At 49.0% G+C, this 25,738-nt stretch overlaps 5 protein-coding genes across 5 annotated transcripts; 1 reads left to right on the forward strand and 4 right to left on the reverse strand.

Annotated features, from left to right (window-relative positions):
- The first annotated feature begins 125 nt into the window (after positions 1–125).
- Positions 126–1,811, forward strand: BDV37DRAFT_237680 (malate dehydrogenase). Its single transcript, XM_032080757.1, has 5 exons — positions 126–301; positions 402–519; positions 594–743; positions 805–899; positions 952–1,811. The coding sequence occupies exons 1-5, from the start codon at positions 236–238 to the stop codon at positions 1,543–1,545; spliced, it is 1,023 nt and encodes a 340-aa protein (XP_031946266.1). The 5' UTR covers positions 126–235; the 3' UTR covers positions 1,546–1,811.
- Positions 1,812–2,000: 189 nt separating this feature from the next.
- Positions 2,001–5,702, reverse strand: BDV37DRAFT_138031 (ATP-binding protein). Its single transcript, XM_032078806.1, has 3 exons — positions 4,537–5,702; positions 2,573–4,470; positions 2,001–2,504 (listed from the first exon to the last, which is right to left on the reverse strand). Exons 1-3 carry the CDS (start codon positions 5,498–5,500, stop codon positions 2,346–2,348), a joined length of 3,021 nt encoding a protein of 1,006 aa, XP_031946267.1. The 5' UTR covers positions 5,501–5,702; the 3' UTR covers positions 2,001–2,345.
- A 1,374-nt stretch (positions 5,703–7,076) lies between these two features.
- Positions 7,077–8,423, reverse strand: BDV37DRAFT_138214 (uncharacterized protein). The gene is made up of 3 exons (XM_032078807.1): positions 7,895–8,423; positions 7,502–7,822; positions 7,077–7,442 (listed from the first exon to the last, which is right to left on the reverse strand). Exons 1-3 carry the CDS (start codon positions 8,003–8,005, stop codon positions 7,260–7,262), a joined length of 615 nt encoding a protein of 204 aa, XP_031946268.1. The 5' UTR covers positions 8,006–8,423; the 3' UTR covers positions 7,077–7,259.
- A 418-nt stretch (positions 8,424–8,841) lies between these two features.
- On the reverse strand, positions 8,842–18,112 carry BDV37DRAFT_268128 (putative vacuolar morphogenesis protein AvaB; the record flags this gene model as incomplete). Its single annotated transcript, XM_032084129.1, has 7 exons — positions 8,842–11,371; positions 12,640–13,110; positions 13,178–13,286; positions 13,342–15,890; positions 16,726–17,366; positions 17,423–18,009; positions 18,067–18,112. The coding sequence occupies 7 exons, from the start codon at positions 18,110–18,112 to the stop codon at positions 8,842–8,844; spliced, it is 6,933 nt and encodes a 2,310-aa protein (XP_031946269.1).
- Positions 18,113–20,021: 1,909 nt separating this feature from the next.
- Positions 20,022–24,526, reverse strand: BDV37DRAFT_268130 (major facilitator superfamily domain-containing protein; the record flags this gene model as incomplete). Its single annotated transcript, XM_032084130.1, has 9 exons — positions 20,022–20,043; positions 20,114–20,320; positions 20,378–20,770; positions 20,823–21,093; positions 21,184–21,203; positions 22,514–23,100; positions 23,271–23,602; positions 23,684–24,028; positions 24,106–24,526. 9 exons carry the CDS (start codon positions 24,524–24,526, stop codon positions 20,022–20,024), a joined length of 2,598 nt encoding a protein of 865 aa, XP_031946270.1.
- Positions 24,527–25,738: the final 1,212 nt, after the last annotated feature.

The following is a 25,738-nucleotide window of genomic DNA, read 5'->3' on the forward strand; positions in this document are numbered from 1 at the left end:
CCAGTGATTCCGAGTCAGCCGTGCGTGGGGAAAGAATCGGAAACGGAGCGATTTAGCCGCCAACAAACCAAATTCGTTAGTGAATTCCTTCTCACCGGCAACGAAAGGCCGCCGATTCCTCTTTCTCTTTCTTCCTTCCTCTCCTTTCTCATCCGCTTTCTTCTTTTCTCTCCACCTCACCTCTCCATTTCTTTCAGATAGAATTCATTCTATCCTTCCTTACACATCATTCACAATGTTCGCAGCTCGCCAGTCTTTCAACCTCCTCCAGAAGCGCGCCTTCTCCGCTTCTGCCAGCCAGGTGTGTGATTGAATCCATCGAACCTTCTTGTTTCTGGACCTCGGAACTAGCTCTACGACAACAGAAAAACAAGCCGACTAACTTACCTTCTTGTTCACAGGCTTCCAAGGTTGCCGTTCTTGGTGCCGCTGGTGGCATTGGCCAACCTCTCTCCCTTCTCCTCAAGCTCAACCCCCGTGTTTCTGAGCTTGCCCTCTACGATATCCGCGGTGGCCCTGGTATGTTTTTGCACAGCTTGCAGTATCTCCGACTTCGGTGATTTAAGACAAGACTAACATGGGTGATGCGACAGGTGTTGCCGCTGATCTGAGCCACATCAACACCAACAGCACCGTCTCTGGCTTCGACCCTACCCCCTCTGGCCTCCGTGATGCTCTCAAGGGCTCTGAGATCGTCCTCATCCCTGCCGGTGTTCCTCGCAAGCCCGGCATGACCCGTGACGGTATGGACATCATGACTTCGCAATGCCACTGGAAGTTGAATACTGATGGAAACATGGCCAGACCTGTTCAACACCAACGCCTCCATTGTCCGCGACCTTGCTAAGGCTGCCGCCGAGGCTTCCCCCGAGGCCAAGATCCTCGTCATCTCCAACCCCGTATGATGAGTTCATCTACTATTACCAGTTATCTCGCGCTAATTGCAATCAGGTCAACTCCACCGTCCCCATTGTCGCCGAGGTCTTCAAGGCCAGGGGTGTCTACAACCCCAAGCGTCTCTTCGGTGTTACCACCCTTGACGTTGTCCGTGCCTCTCGCTTCATCTCCCAGGTCCAGAAGACCGACCCCTCCAACGAGGCCGTCCCTGTCGTCGGTGGCCACTCCGGTGTGACCATTGTCCCTCTTCTCTCCCAGTCCAGCCACCCCAGCATTGAGGGTGAGACCCGCGACCAGCTCGTCAACCGCATCCAGTTCGGTGGTGATGAGGTCGTCAAGGCCAAGGATGGTGCTGGCTCTGCCACCCTCTCCATGGCCATGGCTGGTGCTCGCATGGCTGAGTCCCTCCTCAAGGCCGCCCAGGGTGAGAAGGGTGTCGTTGAGCCCACTTTCGTCGACAGCCCTCTCTACAAGGACCAGGGTGTTGACTTCTTCGCCTCCAAGGTCGAGCTCGGCCCCAACGGTGTTGAGAAGATCCTCCCCGTTGGCCAGGTCAACGCCTACGAGGAGAAGCTCCTCGAGGCCTGCCTTGGTGACCTCAAGAAGAACATCCAGAAGGGTATTGACTTCGTCAAGGCCAACCCTTAAATTACTCTCATAAGGTAAACTAGACCGTCTGCAGCTCTTTTCCTCCCTGTATAACAGTCTTGTGTATGACATTTTGCGCCTATTACCCATCGTGTATGCTTCCACTCGCATCGGCTTTATATCGGAGGAGATGCAGCTGCAGTTTGTTTCTGGAGCAATGACGGGCTGATGGATAGTTAACTGATGAATCCTTCTCTCGTTTCATGATGGCAAAGGCGACGAACATGTATTTCCTAAGCATTTCAAAATATAATTGATTCCCCTGATGTCCGTATTCGGCTCCAAAGCCTAGTCCAAAGTAGATTGTACACATTTGTAGTTGTGATATGTTGCGACATAGCTAAAGGACCCGCTTTACCGAGGCATATAGATAGATCTTATCTGATGCGAGGTGACAATCTTGGTCTCCATTCTTAATTCTGTCTTTATTCCTCTATCCCGAGTCTCTTACCCTACCTTCTGAAACAGGCTACCTGCAAGATCCTCGTAAATTCATCCCTCATAATTAAAACAAGAAACACTAATCAACCCAAGACCCGCTCCAATGATGGCACATGATCGAAAGAGGAACGAAATAGACGAAAAAAGGAGAGGAGGCCAGGATCAAATAAAGTAGCTATCGCTCAGCCCGCCAACAAACCAAGTCAAAAGATAAATAGACTAATAGAATAAACTGATCACCAACGAATAGCGTATCTCTCAAGGAAAACACCGCGACCATTTCGTATCTCATTCCGTTTCTCATATTCTTGTGCTAGTTATCGTTCGTAAGTCGTATCTGCTCTTATATATGTGGTGTCTCATGTATAGCTTCTCATTGCATCGATGTATCCTGTTCCACCGCGGAGATCGTGGTCAAATGTTTCTGCTACTTCTAAGACTCTCTTGATGTGTTCCATGGAGAGGGGGTTTTTCTCGTTGACGGCTAGGGCTTGCGCGGTGCGGACGGAGTTTTTGATCTGGGGTATGTGTTAGTTTGGGTTCTTTAGGATGGATTAGGAGTGTGGTGGAGGGGGGGTAAGCATACCTGTCGTCCGTTGAGATTGTGGCGCGCGAGAGCGTCGAAGTCTTTTTCGGTGAAGGTGGCTGTTTGCACGCCGTCCATTGCTTGGACTTTCTCCAGGAACATTTTCCATACGCTTCGCTTCGCTTTGGTGGTGAGGTCGCCGTATCGCAGGGCGACGTGGATTCGGGATTGGAAGGCGTCGTCGAAGGTTTCCACTCGGTTAGTGGTCAGGAAAAGAATACCTTGGAAGTACTCCAGGAGACGAAGGAAGATGCTAACGAGAGCATTGCGGTGGATGTCCTGGATCGTGCGTTTCTCGAGGAATATATCCGCTTCATCGAGCAGAAGCACGGCGCCCCAGGAATGGGCAATATCCAGGATCTTGTTGAGTTCAGCCTCTAGGGTCCGGGAGTCTGTTCCCAGCTCTCCCGCGCTGACCATGTACAACGGACGTTTGAGCAGCTCGGCGATGCCTTCGGCCGTCAGTGTTTTGCCTGTGCCTGGTGGACCGTGGAGCACAGCAACTAGACCTTTGCCCTTGCCTTGAATAACGTCGTCGATGTTCTGTGCGGCACAGAACGTGTGGGATTCGACAAGGGCCTTGACAATTGATTTCTGATTGTCTGGAAGGACCAACGAGTCGAATGCGTCTTCATTCCAGTTGATATCGCTGATCCCTGAGATGCTGAATTCTAGCCACAATTTCTCGCTGAAGGCGAATCCCAGAACCACCGGACTGGCTATCAGCAGTTCCTCTTCGGTGAAGTCCCTCTCAGATGGATCCTCTACTTCGTCCATCTGTTCCTTCTGGATTTCATTGCCATTTTCATCTAGCTCAACTTCGACCACGTGCGGCGTGCCCTCCTTGTCCTGGATGACTTTGTACCGGACTCTAGGGGCATCCGAGTCCCGACGGTGGACGTACGGATCATCTGAGTCAGATTCTGACACACAGCAGCAGCCGCCATCACTACCGGCGCCGTCGGAGTCATCCAGATAGTCTGCATCTTTCGGGCGGACAGTGCTGATAGGATAGTTAGGGTTGATCCGACGGTGAATGGCAGGATCGATCATAACTCTTCCGTTGATGTTGACTTTGATGACAGACCGCTTCTTCTTGTAGAAAGCCATGCCTTTGTGGAACCGGTAGTTCATACCTCTCATTGATACAAACTTCTTGCCTCTCTCAATTAGCTTGGCTTTGACGTCTTCAGCCTCTCGGTGGTACTTCAGCGGGTAACAGTTGAGGCTGGTTATCTTGCGGGCACCCTTAAAGCTTTCCACATCAGCCAGCATTGTTCCCATGCCAAAAGATTTCCCGTCGTATTCAAGATAGCGGCCTTCAATGCTGTACCATTGGCCTTTCATGAAAGAGGACTCCTTGGTGGCATATTCCAGTTTAAAAGCGCGTGGCTCGTCCTGATTCCCGTATGTTGGGGTATATGCGATGGTGTTTGGCTTGAACAATGCCCAGAGTAGATCGAAGGTTATTGTGTTGGCTTCTAGCAGCGGATACAGGGTCTTTTTGGTCTCGGCGTAGTCTGTATCTAGATACTTGACAAGGACCTTGAGATGGGCCGCCTTGGTTGCAGCGGTTTTTTTAGCTTTTTTCTTTTTCTCCGTCTTCGCCTGTTGCTTTAGGTCCTTCATGTATTGGCGGGTCTCTTCAAGATATAAGAAAAGCATATTGGGGTCAACGACGGCCGTCTCTTGCACTAAGCTGACCCCCTTAACGCCGTCCATCACCTTGGAGAGTGCATCGCGAATGTACTTGCTTTTCAAATCTACCACAGTCTCCGTGTACTTGTTATCCCAGTCAAATTTGCGGCGTACGGTAAATAGATATTGGTCCCATTCATTGGCCTCTGGGTCATCCACGGTCTCTGTAAGCTTGAAGTTATGAATGGTATTGTCCCACACTGAGAGTAATCATCGGGTTAGCACTGGCCGTTCTGATCTGTAGGTAGATTAAGGTTCACACATACATTCATCTACCCGCTTGAAAGCTATCTTTGAAGCAGTTTTCTTCCTGCCTTTGGATTTTCTTTGGCCGTCTGTCTGCCCGTCGGATGAGTTCCGTTTACCGCGAGTTCTGTTACGACGCCTGCCATCACCTCGTTTCAGCCTCAAAGCGGCTAGTCGCTCTTCAGCGAGCAAGAGTGCCATGTCGTCCGGGTCAGCTTGTTCGTCTGAGTCCTCCAGGTCCTCTGATGAGTCTTCCTGGGACCGGAGTTTCTTAGCCTTCTTTCGCGCTCTGAGCTTGGATACAAGCCGCTTGACAGCCTTCTCATCGAGGGCAGTATCATCATCTTCACTCTCGTCTGAGTCCGACTCCGACTCGGATTCATATTGCGACCGGGACTTCTTCTTCCGACTACTTCTTAGTGACTTCTTTGTCTTGTTCTTGGTCCCTCTCCGCCGATGTGTCCTTTCCGGCTCCGATTCAGATGAACTGGAGGGAGATTCTTCATCTTCGGATGCAGATTCCTCAGCGCTGGAGCTATCAGCAGAGGAATCCGACTCGTCCGAACTGTCATCACTAGGAGTGACTACGGATGATGTCTTGGATTTATGACTCTTCTTTTTCGAGTCGCGATTGCGGCCGTTAGGGTCTTTTTCCTTGGACGGATGTTTTTTGCAAGCCGGGGCGGTTTCTGACACAGCAACCATTGATTTCGCATCTGGCTTGATAGTAGTGTTGTCGACCGGCGGCTCGGCCTCATGTTTAGTTTCCGATGCGGCGGCGGCGGCGGCGGCCGTGACGCTGGAATCGGCCATGGCTTCAGGGCGCTGATTAGATAGGGCCCGCTGTGGAGCTGTTTCGGGGAGCGGAGCAGATGGGGTCAAGAGCGGATCCGAGCTTTGCTCTTTTTGTGGCTCGGGCTCTATGACGGAATGTTGAGCTGTGTTGTTAGAGCTAGGATTTAAAGCGGTAGCACTTGGTGACATTGTCCGTGACCTCTAGCAAGTGAGAGGGGAATATAGTCGTGACAGGTTTAACACGGGATATTATGAATGAAAAGGAGGATTGGGGTGTGAATGTAGGTGTCGGTGGATCAGGTGCACGAGGGAAGGGAGAAAGACCAATACATATACCACAATGGGCGGAAGAAACCAGCTTACCTGAACTGACGTACGAGCCCTGACGCCTAAACACAGATATCACAGGCTAGGTTGGCGCCTTGCTTCGTATAATCGGAATGGATTGGCCGACGACTGAGGGCTCTTCTGGCGGTGAGAATGAGGCGGAAGAGGTCCAATGCCCTACGACTTGGGCGCGGGATGTATCGAGAACGAACGAGAGGTAGGTAGCATGAAGACAACCCTACCATAGAAGTTGAAAGGAATCGTGGTTACAGAGCGGAGACTGGCGTGGTCACTGCGGGAATTGACGAGGAAGTCTCCGGGAAAGTAGCAGTCAGAAAGGGATCGTGAGATGATAGCGCGTTATAAACGGTAAAAGGAAGGTAAAATGCACAGGGACCGATTGTTGGACAGTCACGGATTCGAGGAAGAAGCAAAGCAGTGATGCCTGAGAGCTGCATGTCCCAATCACAGCTCTGCCTGAGGCGCTGAGTGGTTGTCAGCGCTTCAGTTCAGCCCCACGATGCAGGCATCCCTACCAATGATCGTTTGCCCCAGAAATGGGTTCGAATGGCGCAGATCCAGAATGGAGTCTTTGGAATGGATTTATTTTGTTCTCTGCCTAATTTAGGTATTCATGACTCACTACGACGAAGGATTTCTTCAGGACTCTAACTCTATCTTGGCCAGATGATCACCGGGCAACGGATATTTTCATCATCTCATTGCTTTTCAGCCTGAAGGATGCCTTGGGGGAAGGCCGTAATGATGATACTAACAATAACAAGAATAATATTAATGATCGTCATGAGTCAAAGACCAGACCTGCCGATCTTTGGGTTACACAACCGTGACCGCAGGAATCGGCGATGATTTCCAGTCTCTTTTTCCCCTCCCCCCTGCCTTTGAAACGCATGCAGCCTGTCAGTGCGCCAGTGCAGCTGTACTGTACTTTTGCCCTTAGGGCGCTGAGCTATATCTATCTGTGATTCTATAAGAGGATGTAGGTCGGAGTAAGGGATAGCGTACTAGTACCGAGTAGTACTAGGTATAAATATAGTCGTACTATTTGTAGCGATGCCTAGCTCTCCCATCGTGGACTACAGGAAAGAATAAAAAGAGCAAGGAAAAAAATTAAGAAAAAAATAAACTACTGTTCGAATGACAATCACAGATCGCATTTGAGCTGCATTTTCCTCTGTCTCGATGATCAAAACGCGGAATGCAAACCCACCCGAATCCCAGTCCCGGATACGTGAGCTCAGCCAGTATGGACAAGGATGAGGGCATAATCCGAACAGGATTTATTCCGATTGAACACCGTCGTGCCAGATGTTCCCACTTGTATGGAATTCTCGTCAGCTGAAGAACCAAACCGGATATTTTTGCCCTATCGTGGCTTATCAGTGACACCATCATTTATTGGTTGACTTTACAATCAGCTCATGTGTTAGAATTGACTTGATGGAGGATAATTAAGCCAGGCTTTTACAAGAACAACAGCATAGCTATCCAGCTGTGTCATCTTCAATTGCATCTAGCCCAAATCTGTACTTCGCATCCTTTTTCCTAGCTCAAGCCTGCCCTCCACCTCCCATGGAAGCCCAGCAAACCCCAGAGCCTCTTACTCCTCCTTAACAGTATCAGCATGAGTGTTACCCTTAGCCAGATCCTTGAACTTCTTCTGCAAAGCAGCAACAGGATACTTCTTCCCACCGTCAGCCTCAATCGCCTCCATAAGCTTAGGCCACTTCTCCTGCTCAAACTTCTCCTCAATCTCCTTCTTAAGACGAAGAAGTCTCGCTTCCTACGCACAACTAGCGTCAGTATGCATCACCAGGTAGCAAATAGAGAAGAAGAACATACATCTTCCCCAGTAAACTCCACAAAATTCGCCTTCATAGTTGTATACCTCATTCGCAGCGTACTAGTCCCCACCTTGATACCAGTCATCTTCATCCACGACTCATTAATCTCGCCCCAGTTCTTGCCCTCGTCATCCCGCATCTGAATAATCATTCGATCGGATAATCCAGCCGCCTCGAAAGAGGTCGGGATGAGTCCGATGGTTTTCTTCGAGGGGCTGGATCCCGCTACTGCCTTGGCCTTCTTGGAAGGTGAGGCTTTCTCGCCGTTGGCGGCTGCGGATTTCTTGCCGCGTTTGGTGGGGGTGCTTGCTGCTGCGGCCTGGAGGGCTTTTGTTTAGTTTGTCGGTCAGTGACTTTGGGGGGGGGAGGGGGGAACTTGAGGAAAGCTAACCGAGGGGGAGGGGACCGAAGTTTCGGCAGTGTTGCCGTTGATGGGGGTGAATTCGGGCATGGTGTCCTCCTGGGAGGCGGGTGTGGGTGGAGTTGGAGGTGCTTGGTCCATTGTTCGTTGGTTGGTAGATAGGTACGTGGGACTTGTGCAAGTGGATGTTGTGAGGTGAGTTGGGATTCGGATGTCGAGTCTTTCGTTGTGAATGATAAGAGAGAGAGAGAGGTGCAGTAACACTATGGCTGCTTAGACGATAGATGTTGAAGTGATTAGGGTATCAATGTAGTCTGGTGAGATGAAGGGATCAGTGAGTGGAGGAACTCAGTGAATGAAAGGGTGGCCTGATCAACTTGCAAGAGAAACAAGTGTTACTGGGCTACTGAGATTCTTGGACTACGGAATGTATTGACTTGCTGATTACACTTTCAGTGTCAGTGAAGGATTGCACAGGGGATTAGAACGCTTGAGGCTTCGAAGGCCATTCGGTTGAGGACACAACGAATTGTTCTACAGCACTGTTAAAGATTTAGGCAGAGGAGTCGGATCGTTCAGTAATGATCAGTACTGTAGGAAAAGGATTGATTGGCACGTAGAGAACCGAGTTAGATGCAAATGAAGAGGCTACGGCTGGATAGCTGTGTGAATTTCTTGGAAAAGTTCGTGGATTGCCATACAATATAATGTTCAGACACTCTATCCCTTTAGATTCGTAGAATGGCAGTGTTACTGAAATTGCCGCTGCGTGATGTATATGCCAATTGATTGAGAACAGACCCGGTAGCCATACGGTAAAAACGAAGAGAGAGAAAAAATAGAAATAAAAGGGAAAAATAATACCCAACAGACTCCCAAGGATATCAAAGAACATCCCACTTTGACAATCACGCCGGAGGTATCTATGTGCGCCAGAAAAACCAAGACAAGCCGATAAATGAACAAAGTAGACCGTCTCAAAGAACACTTATTTCCCGATGCCCATCTCGCATGATATCCGAATCACCGTTTCTATCTCTCATGGAATCATCGCTCTCGGTCCGCGTAACCATCGCCGGTCGAATCTTAGCTCCAACAAATCCTCGTCGGTCTCGTCCGGTGCGACCACGGCCGAGCCAATTGTGCTTAAGCGCTTTGCTCAGAAGCTCGATCTTCTCTTGCGGCTTGCCGCCCGTCTGCACACTGGCTAAAACACTAACACATTGAAGCATCCGACCAACGGTCTCCGTGATAACATGAGACGTATCAGCGGTATGAGACGACCGATGGATGATGGTCGGCCGTTGTGTCGGGGACGAAAAAGATTGGAAAATAAGTTGGTCAGGGTTGGACGAAGTGTTGGAAGCAGCACGGCTGCGGTTGCAGCTCATAGAGTCTGAGGAATAGCTGGCTGCAGTATTGAGGAGAGTAGAAGACTGAGAATTGTAGCTGCCAAAACCGGCATCCAGCGAGGCAGCCGTGGCGGGACGACCACTGCTACTGCTGCTCTTTGTCGTTACACTGAGGGCAGAATTGCCCAAGTTGATATTTTCAAGACTTAAACGGGAAAATGTAGCCTTGAGGCCGTCGTAACGATAAAGAATGACCTTATCACGGAAAGCTATCAACACAAGGTTGCGGACTTCAAGCTCGCACCCAGGGTAATCCCCATTCAAGGCGGCTGCCCAGAACTCGCGGGCCTCTCGAAGATTCATCACAGTTCCGCAACCCCTGAACTCGAGGTCCAAGGGTAAGAAAACAGCCTGTATGAACGGAAGAATTGTGCCAAAGACAAGCATCCATATCTGCACCAGATGAGGAACCAGCTTCTCATCGGGTACCCCGTTTAATGTATGATTTAAGGATGCAAATCCGGTCTCGAGTAGCTCCCGTAGATCATCAACAATGGCGGATGGCGTGCGCTTTTGCACACAGCGCTGGATGTGAATCAACACCAGCTTGTTGAGATCTTCGATAGAAATACGGACATCTTCCCCATCGAAAATCACCAACAGCTTAGCCTTCAGGAAATCCCACGCATCTTCCGGCGACATGTTGTTCAGGCCAAAACCCTGTAGGGTCTCTCGAAGAGCAGCCTCCGTGAGACCTCCAGCCGAGCCAATTGAGGATGGCCCCGCAAATACGGTCGACGCACCACCAGCGCCTGCCGGACCAGTCATCCATTCATGTTGCTCTGACTCTGCCATCGCCTTCTCCTTTTCCTTCTCCTCCTTCTTCTTTTCCCGTAAAGCTCGACCGCCGTGAAGGATATCCAGCCCACTCACCGATTTGCCAAACGTCGTCGACGTTGGACCCGGAGAAGCAGGTGTAAAAGAGTAAAGCGACTGGGGGGCGTTTGGGTCAGACGGTTTGGAGTTACTAGAAGCAGAAGACAGCGGTAGGTTGTAATGATCATCACGGTCCTTTAACTTCAGCTTTTGCCTCGACAAAAAATGATGCTTATGGGCCTTTTCCTTGTCCTTCTCTTTCTCACTGGACACCGGCTTGTCGGCGGGGACCACCGTACTCGCAGAGGCATTGGATAGGTTATACATCGAGGAATTGTTGGATGGGAAGGTGTCAGCTAAGCTTGTCGTAGATGCACTGACAATGCGTGACAATCCTGCTCCGGAGAAGCCCATTTTGCTGGGCGATGGGAGCCCCCTATCCTTCGGTATTCCGTCTTTATCCCGGCTAATCCCAATATGTTTCGGCTTCGAAAACAGCTTCATCTTCGATTTCTCCCCTTTATGTTTGTGCTCCTTTTCCGGCGGCGCTTCTGGCCCGGGAGGCTGCAGGCCGGCGTGCCGTGGAAACGCCACATTGGCCGCCGTGGTCGCTACACCGGAATGGCCATTCTGATATGTTTGCCCTGAGGATCCACTGGACCCGGGCGGTGGTAGGGAAGGGGCCGGCAGTAGCGGGGGAGGGGAAATACTACCTCCCCTGGTTCTCAACCCATCGTCCGGAGTATAGATAATGGTCTGAGGACGTTTGGGTGGTTGTTGCGTGTTACTACCCTGTTGCTGCTGCTGTTGTTGCATCGCAGTCTGGGCTGCGATTCTCGAAGCCGAAATGGTCGAGTCCGATGCGGACGCCGTAGGGAGGGAAGGTTCGAAGAACCCCTGCGAGTGATGTCGAGACCGATGTTTCATCATCAGATCGGGCGGATGCGCCCGACCCGTCGGTTTCCTACTCGATATCTCATTCTGTGGCATGAAGGAAGCGGGAGGCCGAGTGTGGGTAGGCGAAATGCCGTTCTGGCTACTCACGGTGGCGGTGGTAATCGATGAAGTCCGCGGCGGCCGGGGGGATGACGTCCCGCTAGGAGGTTGATAAAACGGGTTTTGGACGGCGGATATGGTTGTCACATTGGAGGTCACTGAAGAGGCATCACTTCCAGAGGAGCCTGGACGTCCCAATTCACTATCGAAGGATGGCCGAGAGGGATTTGGCGGTCGGGCGGAGGAACGCTCAGGTGAAACCGGCGAGCGTAACATGGTTTCGCTGTTGGTCGTTCAGGCAGTGCGTAATTTATACGTAACGGTGGACACCAAATGAGAGCGAGTCAAGACGGAGTTATTAGAACACCATAGCCACATTCCCCATGTTCCGTTGTCATGGGTTGTGGTGGTTGTGATTTGTTTACCAGATCCTGGCGTTGGATCTAATACGTAGATTAATTCAGCCGCCTAGAGAAGGATCAGCAGCCGTGAGAGATGACGGAGAACTATAAGCGTACATAAGTGTCCATTTGTCGTCGATCTTTGCTTGACTCCGCCGCGCACAATCCGAAATGAAACCAACACCGCCTTCCCATAATTTAGGCGCCCCGCAGACTATTGCTCTATGAATCAAACTAACCCTCAGCCAACATATTCTCCCCTCCATGTCCGCCACTACCAACTCTGACGATCAACACGATTCCAAACGACTAAAATTGTCCTCGACTACCGAGACATCCCGCAATACCGGTATTATGGCGGCAGGCACTTCCTCCACCCAGTCCAATCCCCTGCGCGCGGTCTACTCTGCCCCTCAGTCGACGCAGACTTTTGAGCACTCCATCTCCTCGCCTTTACCCTCCACCGATTTATCCGCAGAAAATGTACAGATTAAAGTAGCTTATTTGTCCGAGCTCAGAAAATTAGTGCCAAATCTGCAGAATGATATCAACGTGTTCCTGACTGAACGAATGGAAGAGGATAAAAAGCTTGCGGAAGCCCAGGGACGTCAAATCTCAGAGCAAGAACGCAAAGAGGAAGAGAACTACGGAGAGGAGGTTGTCGAGGAGGATTCTTGAAAGTCTAACTAGTCTATGTCCGAAGTCTTGATGACTTCTATTCGATACGTTCGTTGGGATTATGCCAAGGAGACAGGCTATATTACAAGAAGTGATGAGGACTCGAAAGCCAAGTAAAGATATAGAACGGATCCTTGGATAACATCGCTATCCTGGGTATCAAAGAGCAGAAATCATCCGCCACTCCATTGCGATAATATGCATTGATAACGAAATGTGCAGAGACTTTGATGTGAAGAGAGAAAGGGCTAAGAGGGGAAGGGTGAAAAAGAAGAAAATAAAAAGACAGCAACAACTAGATGTGGAAGTCAAATGTTCAACGCATGCATACCGCAGAGACCAACCTGATTCTATTTGCAAGAAACTTCATGAAGCGGCGGATGCACGATTGGCACAGCCGAGGTGGACAACTGTATTACTATGGGCAAGTCAGCAGGAGAACGAAGATACAACCACTGCATGGAAAACGTACTCTGGGAACACATTAATCACACTGCCACCGATACGCTTGTGACAGATGCCACATATCCGTTCCTCAGTGATGGTGACATGTCTCATTCTGCATGACTTTCCGTCCGTCCCTTCGCCCACCATGAGCTGCGCTTCTGTCTTGAAGTTCTGAGCTTTCTGCAAATTGGCCACAATTCGACTTTCGTTTAATGCCGAGGTGGCTGCCCGCATACGGCCCTTGAAATAAAAGTCAAGTTCTTTAACAGGCAGTGACTCGGGGATCAACTCTAATGCTGAACTTGGTGGAAGACGAGATCCGTGCTTTGCCAGTATCTCCAGCGCAGGCCCATATCGGCGCTCATACCCATGAGGCGGAGTGAGGTACAGTGACAGTAGTGTCAGATGTATAGATGATTTATCACTAGAGTTAAGCACCGATAAGGGTGCGGCTTCGGCAGTTGTATCCTCCGTCTTATGGAGATGGTTACAATACCTGCAGAAAGTCTATTAGAACAACCCCCTCAAGAATGTAAATGAAGCGTGCGGTTCGCTGAACATACTCTTCCGCCTTCGCATAATCCTCCAATTTGAAGACATAGATTTCCAGGGCCTGCCTGTGTTGACCCATTTTACTGAAGACAATGGCTCTTGCTTCGAAGAATTCAGGGTCTATTACATGGTTAGCTAGGCGCATACGTAAAGGCGTAGAACGGGTAGTCGGTACCATCGCGGTCAAGACTATCAAGTATCTTAGCTGGCGAATATTGAGAGCTTGATCTCAACATCTCTAGGAATTTGTTTCTCCATACAATACGTTCCTCATCGCTAGCGAATGACCATTTGTCGGATCCGTCTTTCTTTAACCGATCCATGTAGAAAGTGAGGAGCTTTTGGTGTAAATCCGGAGTCATGTCGTTCAACTCTCCGATCACATGTTCGAGATATCGAACAGCCAAATTCGGGTCGATGCCTTGCAAGAACTCGAGAACCTGGTGTCGGGGTAGTGTCTCTGCATTTTCAGTGTCTGCTAGGAAAACCTCCATACCAAGGTTGGGGTCTTCCTGCACGGGCCATTTAGCGAATTCGAGGATGAGGTCAATTCGGTCAGGTGGCAAGTTTTGCAGATACGCAACTGTTCGCTTGGGACCATGAAGCTGCGGTGCCGTTTCAGTCTCAGACTCAGCTTGACCAAATCGTTGCAGGAGCTCCAGGGCTTGACGATGCATCTTCTTTCCGTAAAGGAAATCGATCAAGTCATTGTAACGGCCAGTTTCCTCCAACTTTTCCATGACGACCTCCGGGTCGCAGAAGTTGGCGATTCGAAAGAGCGAGCCAGCGAGAGCAGGAGTGGCGTACATGCAAACCCGGAAGAAAGTCGTATCGACGAGCCTGGCTTCCTCGCGCAACTTTTCAGCGAATTCGTGGTCATGGATGTCCTGGGTGACATCGAGCAATTTCATCACTGAATCAGTGAACTCATCGTTTGCTGTGTTAGAGGGAGAGTTGATCATCTTGAGTGATCCGTCAGGGTTCAAGAATCGCTGGAACCTCCTCCGTACATCGGCCAGATATTTCTGTAATTCGCGAACGGCAGTCAAGAGGTCTTTTCCGTGTAGAGGTTTCTCGTTCCGAGTTTCCTCTGTGGGCTTGCCGCGGATACTGCCAGCATCACTCCAATCATCTGTGCGAGTTCGAAGGAGAGATCGCACCGAGGGAGCATGATTGAGTGTCTTTGAAGCAGGAACATTCTCTGTATTAGCACCGTCCAGCTGAGCTTGACCCTCGTTTGACTTTGATGGATCATCTGTGGTACTCTCCTCAGACTCATCCTCTTCGTCGATTGACGATATATCGCCAGCAATGACTTCAGGATACAATCGGATAACAGTCTCTGGGGGAGCCGAGATCTCGGTGAATAAGTCCAAGGAGTCACGGTATTTGCGCAGGGTAAAAAGCCCCTGAGCCTTTTCCATTTTGATTGCCCGTAGTCGACCTTTCTTGTCACTGAGCAAGGCATCTTCTAACATGCTAGTAAGGCTGATTGCTTCGTCCAAATACCCCTTTTCCACAAGAGTATCTATTTGCGTATCATAGCTCAGGGCCTCCATCCGCCATATGGTGCGGTCACTTCCAACCAGGAAACCCTTGCCTGCATGTGCCAAACTAATATTTGGCTGTGGAAAATGTAGGATGTTCGCAGATGGCAGAGCCACCGACTGCAACAATGATAGAGTCTCCGGATTCCTAACTTCCATTACACCTTTTGAAGGGTCATGGAGCGCGAGGAGGAAAGGGTAAGAGTACCCAATATTTGCCGGAGCGTGACTCCATGGGATCTGTCTGCGTCCCAGGGAGTTGCCGTTGATATCGATGAAATGGGTGTTGATATCCTTCGCTAGCAATATCTGCCCTTCGATAAGCCGTGTCGCCAGTGGCTTTGGTGCTGCCCCGCCGATTCCGATATAACTCATGCTAGCAACTCCGACGCCGGCCAGACGACTCGTCTCCTGGCCCCCGAGACCTCCAATGCTTCCCGGTCCAGCTAATTCGGTCACCACCGAACTCTCAATATCCACCATTACAAAGTTCGAGCCGAGTCCAGCCACAAGCTTTGTCCCGGAAACCCATGTGAGTGTCTTGATCCCACTGACTAGTGTCATCTCAGCGGCGTCGCTGTCCAATTCCATATCGCGCCATGACCACAGCAATATTTTCCTCTTCACCGCAACCGCCAGACGAGATACAATGGACGGAACTCCGGTTTCGGGATCGTTCACGATATTTGAAGTCACGGAAAAGGTGGTTGCTCCTTTCGTTTTGGTAAGCTGTTCTTGGAACTCGTAGGTCTGCAGGTCATGAATCGAAACGTATCCGCCCGACAGCGAGATGAGAAGCTTAGCCTCCTTGATCAGAGCCAGCTGCTCGATCTTGTATCTCGAGAACTTCTCCAATTCCCGAAGCAAATCAGTCTGTTTTGGCTTGGCGACGGAGTCCGTCGTCCCAGGCCGGCCACTATCCCCGTTCTTGAGTGTACCTCCACCGCCCTGCTCGTCATGGTTATGGTTGTTGCTGTCATCGTGATTTTGTTCGTCCGGGGAAACCTCGTTTACTCTGTATATCCGTAAGCTCCCATTGTTCAGTCCGACAAGGAGTCGGTCGCCGTAGGCGAGCACCGACTCAATCCTAGACTTGTCTCGGGGCTTGAGCTCGACGAGAGGCCGAGCTGTGAACGCTGATAACATGGCTTGGCAGCGAGCTTCCGTGGTCGCGCCTCTTCACTTGAGGAGCGGGATAGAGTCATGTCCAGCCAGGGTTGATCATGGGAGGTTAATGAAACGGAGGCGCATGCTGCGATTGCTCCCCTGTTGCAGCTTTGCTCTGGTATCGGCAAGCACTACTTCCCGTTGTCGCCAAGCGTGTGACACTACTATATGGGACCTTCCATCCCGACGGCCGCTTTCCGCCTCATGTGACATAACTAATTGGTCTCGCCGCCTTTCGGCCCAACCAATGATGTGGCTGCGCATGCATGGACTCGGTGGTCTTCAATGTTGCTTTGCAATCTATATTTTCATCTTAACATTTGTTATTGCTCTTACCATTTAATAGGCATGTAATTGTCTTCTCGATCAAGGGATACATAATATAGACGAATAACGGTCATAACTATGGACAGAGAATTCTATATTTTTATTCACCGGATAAGACGCTCAAATGCTGAAGTGCAATGGGTCCTGGTCTCCACCTGCCAGCTGTTCTCGCATGCAGGCTCACTCCATAATCGTACGGTCTTGCCCACAGAGTGAATGAATTCTGAGGCTGTGTTAATGCAAAGGCGAAGACATTGGGATCAAATAAACAATACCGGCCATTCTATATGTATGACCGGCAGCCGACTGAGACCTGTAGAAAGCATGAATTATATAGAAGAAAAGGTATATAATACGTCGAGGAAATAATGTATGTAATGTGTTTGATACTTCGGATGTCTTGAGAAGCGGTAGACATTATGGAAGGCACAGCCCGAACGGAAACAGAACAATCGAACACGCTTGGAAGCCAAAGCGTGTGCGCGAAGAACCTAATCGATTAGGTACTAGCATGTCACGCTTTGATCTGTGTAGGGTAATCTTGATGTTTTGCGGATGTTCCTTTGGCACGCCAGGTAGACACGGCTGGGATGTCGGCTTTAAAACGCTGTTCATCGGTACCGTAGGCGCGAGGAGTAAGTTTGATCAAAGTATGTAGAGGAACCTCCATCCACGGGCTCTGCTCCTGGGGGGTATTCAGGAAATAGGCATAAATACACCGCAGCACAGCCTGGTGAGTGACAATGATGACGTTCTCACTGCGCTCCAGCTCCATGATAATCGGTTCAAGACGAATGACAACATCGCGGTACGATTCACCGCCTCGGTAGCGGTAGTTGTACTTGTCCTCGTCACGCGCGGCGAAGTCCTCTGGGTATTTTTCAGCGATTTGTTCATATGTCAGGCCATCACACACCCCCGAGTCAAGTTCATCAAGGGCTTTCCATTCCAGCTTCTCGTATCCAGTTTCCGCGGCGAGGTGTCGAGCTGTCTGGATTGTCCGCCTGAGAGTAGATGTCCAAATCACGATTTTAGTGTTGGGTGGCACTCCTGATTTTTTCAGTAGACCAGGAAGTGCCCGGGCATAGGCCTCGCCACGGGGCGAAATGTTAGAATCCCCACCAATCTTCCCTGTAAGATTATATTCTGATTCTCCATGCTGGTGTGAGTTAGATAAGCGTCTCTTAATACTTGACTAATTCTGTGGCAACTTACACGAGAGAGCCATATTGACCGGGGTTTTATGTGGAGATTCTGGATATAATAAACCAATCGACTAGATAGATAGTCTTTAATCTGGTTTATGATCACTGTCGACCCCACATTGATGAGTTTTACGTAGGTGTAGTGCTTCTCATTATCGTCAATGGTCTCGTACACCTTTTCGTAATTGCGAATTCGGTTACGGAAATCCAAAGCAGCAGCCTCAGGGTCCTGCCCCTTGTAGTCTGGTGAGGTGGTCTTGACTTCGAGGATGTTGTTCATTATTAGGTCTTCCTCATCGCATATTGACTCAACGAATAATGTTTCAACGTTGGCAGCATGGCAGCTTTCGTAAATCCAACTTCGCCGAGATTTAGTCGAGTTAGTCGCATCTAATATAGCCACAACCCCTTTTCCGGAGCTAAACCATTGAAGCATATCCGACATGGCAGCCTCTGCGGCGGCCTTTCTCATCTTCTCTCCCTCGGAGTTGTGAGGGTCAAAGAAGGTGGCATTGGGTTGCGGTGTATTACTTCGGCGATAGGTTCCCACGTTAAATACACGAGCAGGTATGCCGACCCAAGCAAGATATCGCATTGCTAGTTTTTGTATTAGCACCTAGCACATGGAAGGGTTACGCCGAGGGAGATACACACCCTTCCCAGCTATGAGACTTTTGCCTCTGGCTGGAAGGCCAACCATAACGACACAAATTTTAGTGTCATCTGCCTAGCCTAATAGTGAGTACGTTTGCTGCATGTATCAAAATTTCCTCAAGAGAAGCATAATGGGGCAGTAATCATGGTGATAAAACGAAACCGACAGCGGATGGACTCGATGACGCCATGCGCCTCACCATCTAGATTTTGAAAGACATTGGGAAATACAAACACATGGACACAGTAAAAAGAAAATAAAATAAAATATGGGAAAAAGAAAAAAAAAAGGAAAGGAACAAGATTCACTATATCTATCGAGCACCAAGTCGAATATTCAACTTTTGTTTGGATAACATAGAATGAAGAATGACAGGCATGTATTCAAAAATAGTTGAAAGAGCGGAAATGCGACCAACAAGTACCGTCAAGTATCGGGAACAACTTACACTGGCAAAGTAGCTCTTGGTCTGACCTCTTCTCACAGACATGCTGGGCAACAAATCGGGATGGATTTTTTCAAATCAGGATATGCACCACGGGGACAAAAGAAAGACGAATTCAAGCCTCGGCCACTGTTTTGTCCGACGGGACTGAAGGCCGGAGAAGAGGAAAGTTAGGCTGAAGTGGAATAGCGTTCAAGACAAAGAAATAGGGACTTTTAGTCTTTCCCCAGATAAACTTTTCCCTGGCTCTTAATTGTTAATCTTTCAAGTATCTGCACTATCACTGTTCAATGACTGGACAGATCCCGCTGTCGTGCTTCGCAAGGGACGTTTAGAGTCGTCAATGTAAATTAATCAAGAGATCTGGTTGGATCCCATGGAGGCCCAACTCTTGATGCGGTGAAGGAGGAAAGTAAAGGGGATCAGCACAGACGTCATGCCGTGGGGCAAAGTCACCACAACTTCTTCTAGTCTAACTAAAGGAGAGCTGGACTTGTCGGTGATGAAATGGTTCCAAATGGTTGGCAATATATCAAGAAAAAAAATAGAAGAAATTTGAAACAAAATTTCAGGCAAATCTACCCATGCTTTTTATGAAGGATGAACGAAGATCCAGCACCTCGAAAAGACGCACCACGTGACCCTCCGGGTACGATTTTCGTCGGGTAAAATCGCTGCCCCCGGTTCTGGAAGCCGGAAAGACCTTCCAACCTTCCGCTGGGTACCCTCCGATCTAATCTTGGAACACACTGTCAAGATCATCATTGGAATCCTCCTCCTCCAGATTTGGCTGCATGTAATCCAGGGGAAGGCTACTGTGTACTAAGTATATCCTGACACTAACTGGAATTGTACCGATTGGATCCCAAGAAGTCATGGGTTGCCTTGTGGGACTAGAACATCATACGGCTAAGGTTCAGGATGTCAATAATAGATCCATCCATATCACCTGCCCATCGGTGGAATCGCCTATTCAGGGAAAAGCAGATCCTCACGCTCCCGACGGTTACGTTGACTAGTGGGAGACTAATTGAACAGGTCTAGACTCTAGACACTAGAGAAATCATAGTCACATTGAGACTTCATTGACGTGATCTATTCCATTTTACCCCTTTTTGTCATCAATCATCATTGAAACCCGTTTTTCCTTTTCCTTATGTTTCCTTTTTCTTTCCTTGTATGTGCCCTAGCCGCTCCTACCTTGGTCATCCATGTGGATAGATAGATTTGAAAAAACTATAGCCAAGTAGTGACCGGCGTCAAGTGTGTCCTTTTTGCCTTCCATCCAAGGCCGAGGCGTGCTGATAGCGCGTGTCTTATTGGGCAGACAATGATCCTATATGCCACTGTAGGAAGGAGTTGTTTGACGTCAAGATAGAACGAAGTCGGGAGGGCCTGTTCTGACAAGATTCTAGAAAAGTCCATCCTGCCCAAAGTGATAAAGCGCCAAACTCCAGTTTTGCCTTTGCCGTTTTTTGATTCGGAGCGCCAAGTTTATGCAATTATATTCTAGCCAACAAAGCATGAATGACTATTCGGGGGTAGATTAAACAGCAACCGAGACATCGCCGGTAGCTGGGGTTTCGTCTCGTGCAGAAGACCACTTGTTCTTCCGGTCTTCAGAGTTGGTCTCTCCGCGAGCCCTCTGCACTCGGATAGGGTTTCCCCAAGGACCCTCCTGCCCATTCAAGGCATTCATGGCCGATTGTGCCTCTTCAACACTGCCGAAGTCGACGAACAAGTAGTAGTGGTCACCGGGCTCGAAGCGCTTCGCGGGGTGGGGAGTGAACAGCTTGCTAACATTCTCACTAGCAGTCAATTATGTCAGTATCATCAGGCAATTGGCTTTCCAGGGAAAAGCATACAGCTTGTAGTCCTTGAAGAAATTCGTGATATTGCTGGAAATGTCTTCTTGATCGGTCAAGCGGGGAAGGCCACCAACATAGAGCCGGCGGCTGGAATCACTGTTGGTCCTGGCAAAGGTAGGGGCATCGCTGCGGCGCCACCGGTCCATAGTGAAAAGCGAGGTCTTACTATCAGAACGAGGAGATCCGTCTGTCCGCTGCTGTTGCTGTTGCTGGGAGCGCTCGCTAGAAGACTTGACCACGCCCGGCTTAATCTTAACTGGACGGCCAAGCATGTCGCGACCATCCAATTCGTTCATGGCCTTCTCTGCCAATTCCTTCGATTCAAGGTCGACGAAGCAGTATGAAGGGTTGCGACCAGTGAATGGGTCAATGGCAATGTCGATCCGCTCGCTATGAAGCACTCAGTCTGGACCCATCTTTATACAGTATTTCTCACTCATACATTGGAAACTCGGCCGCGGTGAACAGCGCTTGCACATCCTCCGACTTGGCAGTGTAGGGCATGTTGCCCACATAGAGACGGCGTCCTTCGGAGATAGCCTGAGGGACATGAGGGCTGGGTCTGCTAAATGCAACTCTCGAGGTATTGGTCTTCGGACCAGGAGACCCCGCGCTCTGCGCACTGGGGCTCTCCTCACCCTTCACACGCCAGTTGGGGGAATGGAAGGCACGGCCTGTCGTTCTGACTCCATTCTGGAAAGACTTGACGGGAGCTAAAGACTCATTAGTGAATCATGGAACATTGTCATCATTGTTGGATCCAGCCCCAAATGAGCAGCCCCAAGGTACTTTCTCCTACACACTTTGTTGCTGCGGAACAGGACTCTCAGGAGCATCGACCATTTTGATATATGTATTATTGGATAGTAATATGAACAGGGTATGTAAAAATCGACCTGAATCACCAGAAAAAAAAAGTTAGCACGTTGATGCGGCATAAAATTTACATATTTCCGGAAAAGACAATGATGAGCACAATAATCAACACGGATATCTTACCGTTGGAAACGTACAGCGAAACGAAATAAAAGCTATGCAATTAAAAGAAAGAAAAGAAGATCTCGTAGGCCCAATAGTCCAAAAGGTATCTCGCACAGGCGAAAGCCGTATAGAACAAAAATCACAAGCAAGTACTGATGCCTACTTCGAAAAATTGCAGATTTACTTTTTTTGGGCGCCGCGGAAGGCCTACATTACAAACTGCGCAAACTATGCAAACCACTTATCGCAGTTCCTCCGTCTGGTTGGTCCATTAGCGAAGGGCGCTAAAAACTGCATATAAATTCTTGTGGTATCGTCGGTTTGTTTTTCATCTTCTCCCTTTGTATCACACCTTCCTCGCAGCTTTTTGCTAGCGATAAATGCTACTGGGGACACTCTGGCTACTGTTCAGGTTTCACTTGGTCGCTATGGACGTCCTACTTGATCAATAATGCGTGATCAATTATGATGGACTGATGCGTTCTTTCGGACTCATGCTTATTGCGCTTTTGACGTCGGGCTCGGATGAAAAAATATTTTTTCTCTCGACCGAAGGCTTGAACCGAGTGATAAAAATAGTTTACTATGTTTCCTTGTCTTTTTTTGTTTTTGTTTTCGGTTTTTTTTTTTTTTTTTTTTTTTTTTTTTTTTTTTTGCCGTCACAATACTTCGAATGATGAAGCAAGATTTCACACAGACCTGTTCCGAGTATAATCCATGCGGATCAATAATCGTACCAACTGCTGTCTGACGAAGTTCCCCTTTATACCCCATGTTGTTCATAGTTAGAGTTTTATAAAAAAAAATTAATTCCTTCTGAAATTCGGAAACTTACTCAGTCCGTAGACTTGCTATGTAATCTGATCGAAACTTAATCTGGTATTCAAGTCTTGTCACGCGACCTAGCTCATAAATACCTGGCAAATCCAGGACCCAGATGTAGATGGTATCGTAGTCGTCTCGCAGTGAAATTGAGAAGGTACAATACATGTCATAACGCATCTCGAGCATGTGAACATAACAAATCGTACACTATATACACACTATCCTCATTCTGCTCATAGAGTGTTGTAACCAGCTTCTGGTGGAACGTTAAATGCATCTTCTCGCTCATACAAGACCTCCGGCCGCACATTCTGGCGCAAGATATACCTTTGGAAGAAATAAGGGATTTGTCGAAGTCCATACGCAGCATGAAAAGTTGTGGAAACGGAGAAAACCTGATCTAACTCTTCCAGAGTCTTTCCTTTTGTCTCAGGCATCAACAAGAGTATCAGCCACCAACCCACAATATTCCAGCCTGCGTACCAACTGAATGCACCTTGCGGAGTGAACGCGCTGCGAAGAGATGGCCATGTAACAGCAAGCGTGAAATTGAACAACCAGGTCGTCGCAGTGGCGAGGGCCATGCCATACGAACGTATGTAGAGCGGGTAGGCTTCGGCTGAATAGGTGAATGGCACAGGGCCCTCTCCCACGGAATAAACAATGCCAAAGAAATATAAACCCAAAGCGATACATGCTAGTCGCGCCGAGCTATGAGTTTCTTGTGGAATCCAGAAACTGAAACCGGTGAAGAACATGGAAAGTGCCATCAGAGGGAATGTGGTAAGTAGCAAGTTACGACGGCCAAAAGTATCAATAGTGTACACTGCTGGAATGGCAAAGAGCCAGTTAATCAGACCCCAACCTAAGGATGCTGTCAAGGCGTTCCGCTGATTTGTTGCTTCTAAGAAGATCTCGGAAGAATAATAGGCAATTACATTGACCCCTAGATAGAGAATGAGTAAGTACCTGACAAAGACCGACCATGTTGGATTCATCATGCTTATGAGACATACCACAGAACTAAATCATGGTTAGCGTACTTATCAACAGAAGTATAGGCCCTATGCAATTGGGAACACACCTGCTGCAGAAACATGACCAACTCAGACGCTACCAGGGCACGCCGGTTGCGAGGAACGGTGATCATCTCGAGTACTTTATTCTGACCGAGTTTCATCCCATTTTCGGCCTCCAGCAATGTGTGCATGTAGAAGAGGTCACGGGCAGCTTGGATCTTGTGAAATCGCAGGCTACACATTGATCGATATGCTTTATCGTGGCACTTCCGCGCCATATACCAACGAGGTGATTCTGGACAGGTAAAAACAAAACAACAAACCAGGATAGCTGGAAGCATGGCAGAGCCCACCATGAGACGCCAGTTTAGGCCTGTGATCCCTACTGGGTCTCGCACTTCATAGAAGACAAGGTCCGCGGCGTAGCCGAACATGATGCCGAATGCAGTCCACATCTGCCACTGCATTACCAAAGCACCGCGAATGACAGGAGGCGCTGTTTCAGCGGCATATATTGGGACTGTTGCAGATTTGGGGCCGATGCCAAAGCCTAACACAAATCTGGCAATGAACATATGCCACCAGGTGTTCACAAACCCTTGCCAAAGGCAGGCAAGCGCGGAGAAACAGCAAGTGATGAAGATAGTCCCCCGACGGCCAAACCAAGCATTGAATGGCACTGTCAGCCAACAGCCGATGACAGCACAGCACAAATAAGGAGCAGAATTGACCAATCCGACTAGCCAGTTAGACCTAGAATCATCGTTCCCAATTCCGAATTGGTGTTTATAAAAGATTTGGGCTCCATTGACAACAGTCTCATCTAAAATGCCGATTCACTGTCAGCTCAACACACCTCAACACATGTATAAATGGGAAGTAGGAATGTTGATGACGTACCCATTCCTTGTACTGCTGCAGCCAGGGAGCAGAGGGCGATGACTAGGTACATTGTCCAAGGCTGGGACCAACGATTGGAGAACTCCTTCTGTAGAACTTCTATTTCATCGGGCCTCAGGTCGGGAACATGAGTGAATTTCTCCGGTACTTGGGCCAGGATAGCGCCTATTCCAAAAGCTCGGATATCTTCTTCATCCCCTATATGATGTTTGACAGCGAAGTTGATGCCTTGTCTGCGCAGTTCCTCGTAGGAATACCCAGCCAATGGATTGGCCAGTTTCGCGTTGATATTGCGCCTTGCACGTTCTGCAGCTGTCGCTAAGATGCGCCGTGGCATTGCATTCTCGTTTCTTTCCACATGCTCGGTACCGTCTTTCTGTGGAGGGTCCGCAAAGGGCCCTATATCCTCCTTCCCAAACATCGTGAGTACATGTGATCGATGCCGCTATGTATATATCCTGTGAACGGAGCAGTTGTCAAACAAAGCGAAAGAGCGAATTGCTGTAAGTTGAAGAGACCTGAAAGGAAAGGCCTAAGCAGCGTTGGAGATGGGCACCGAGACTGCAATAAGAATGGCAACAACAGAAAGGACGGACAATTTTGGAATCGGAAACGGTATGGTCGATAAAAAAATAACCGTGGGTAGGTAGGGCAGTGGTTGCTCAGGTGCGCCGCAAGCTAACAAAGAACCAGAAGCCACTATGAAGTCTAAGAGATTGGAACATTCATGAAACATAACCGAGGTCCTATTTGGTATACAGCAAACTCCACAGGCCGGTCATCCACGTGGAGGAACGTAGTTTAACTTCTCAGTTTCGGAGAGGAAGAGAGAGATACACAGTGGAGCAGATAAGTAAAAAAGAGCCGCTACTAATCTGATAGAGATCTTGCTGCAGGTTTGCGGGTATTTGAGGGTGCCCGGTTCGTATGGAGCACTTCGCTGAAATGAGGCAATACTCTCACCGGGCCAGAGTGATTCAGTAGTCATGGTGGTTGGACCTCTGTCACGGCGATGGGAGGCTGATTCTGATTTTGCTTTGTTTGCGTGGAGCGTGAGAGCCTGTGTGCCCGAATGTCAGCCCTTGTTGATTGGAGGAGCCTGTCTGGAATGGCTGGTGTTGAAAAGGCGGGAAAAAAACAGACAAAGAAGGCAGTGAACTTTGTATTTGGCCCAATAATCGCTATTTAGGGAGAACTTTAAGAGGCTGGCAAATCTGGGGTCGACCTATACGAGTGGCTGCTTGGCATAATCGGATCTGTGTGACTGAGGGAAGTTACTCGCATTGGGTCTTCATGCTGCGGACTAGACCGCGCCTTGTACAAGATGGAGTACGGAGGAGAGGTCATTGTCGAAGGTCGGACCCCCTTCCAATAATGATTGTATGGATAATGAAACCGGGGGAGAATAGTGTACAAAGACAAGTAACTTCCGTGGCTTAGGTTAAGGAAGGGAGGCAAACTTAACAGTCGGTAAGTTAGCCACAGTACTGGGACCTATTAGCCTTACCTTACTATAAGTAGTACTACATACAGACCGACTGAGGCAGATCGCGGGGCTGATTGGATAATCTGCGCACCATTACCTAGTCTCCTGTTGTTTCTTTCTCTTCATATGTTGATACTCCTAGTTTGC

The sequence above is a fragment of the Aspergillus pseudonomiae genome (genome assembly GCF_009193645.1).
Source record: "Aspergillus pseudonomiae strain CBS 119388 unplaced genomic scaffold BDV37scaffold_4, whole genome shotgun sequence".
In the NCBI taxonomy this organism is placed as follows: Eukaryota; Fungi; Ascomycota; class Eurotiomycetes; order Eurotiales; family Aspergillaceae; genus Aspergillus; species Aspergillus pseudonomiae.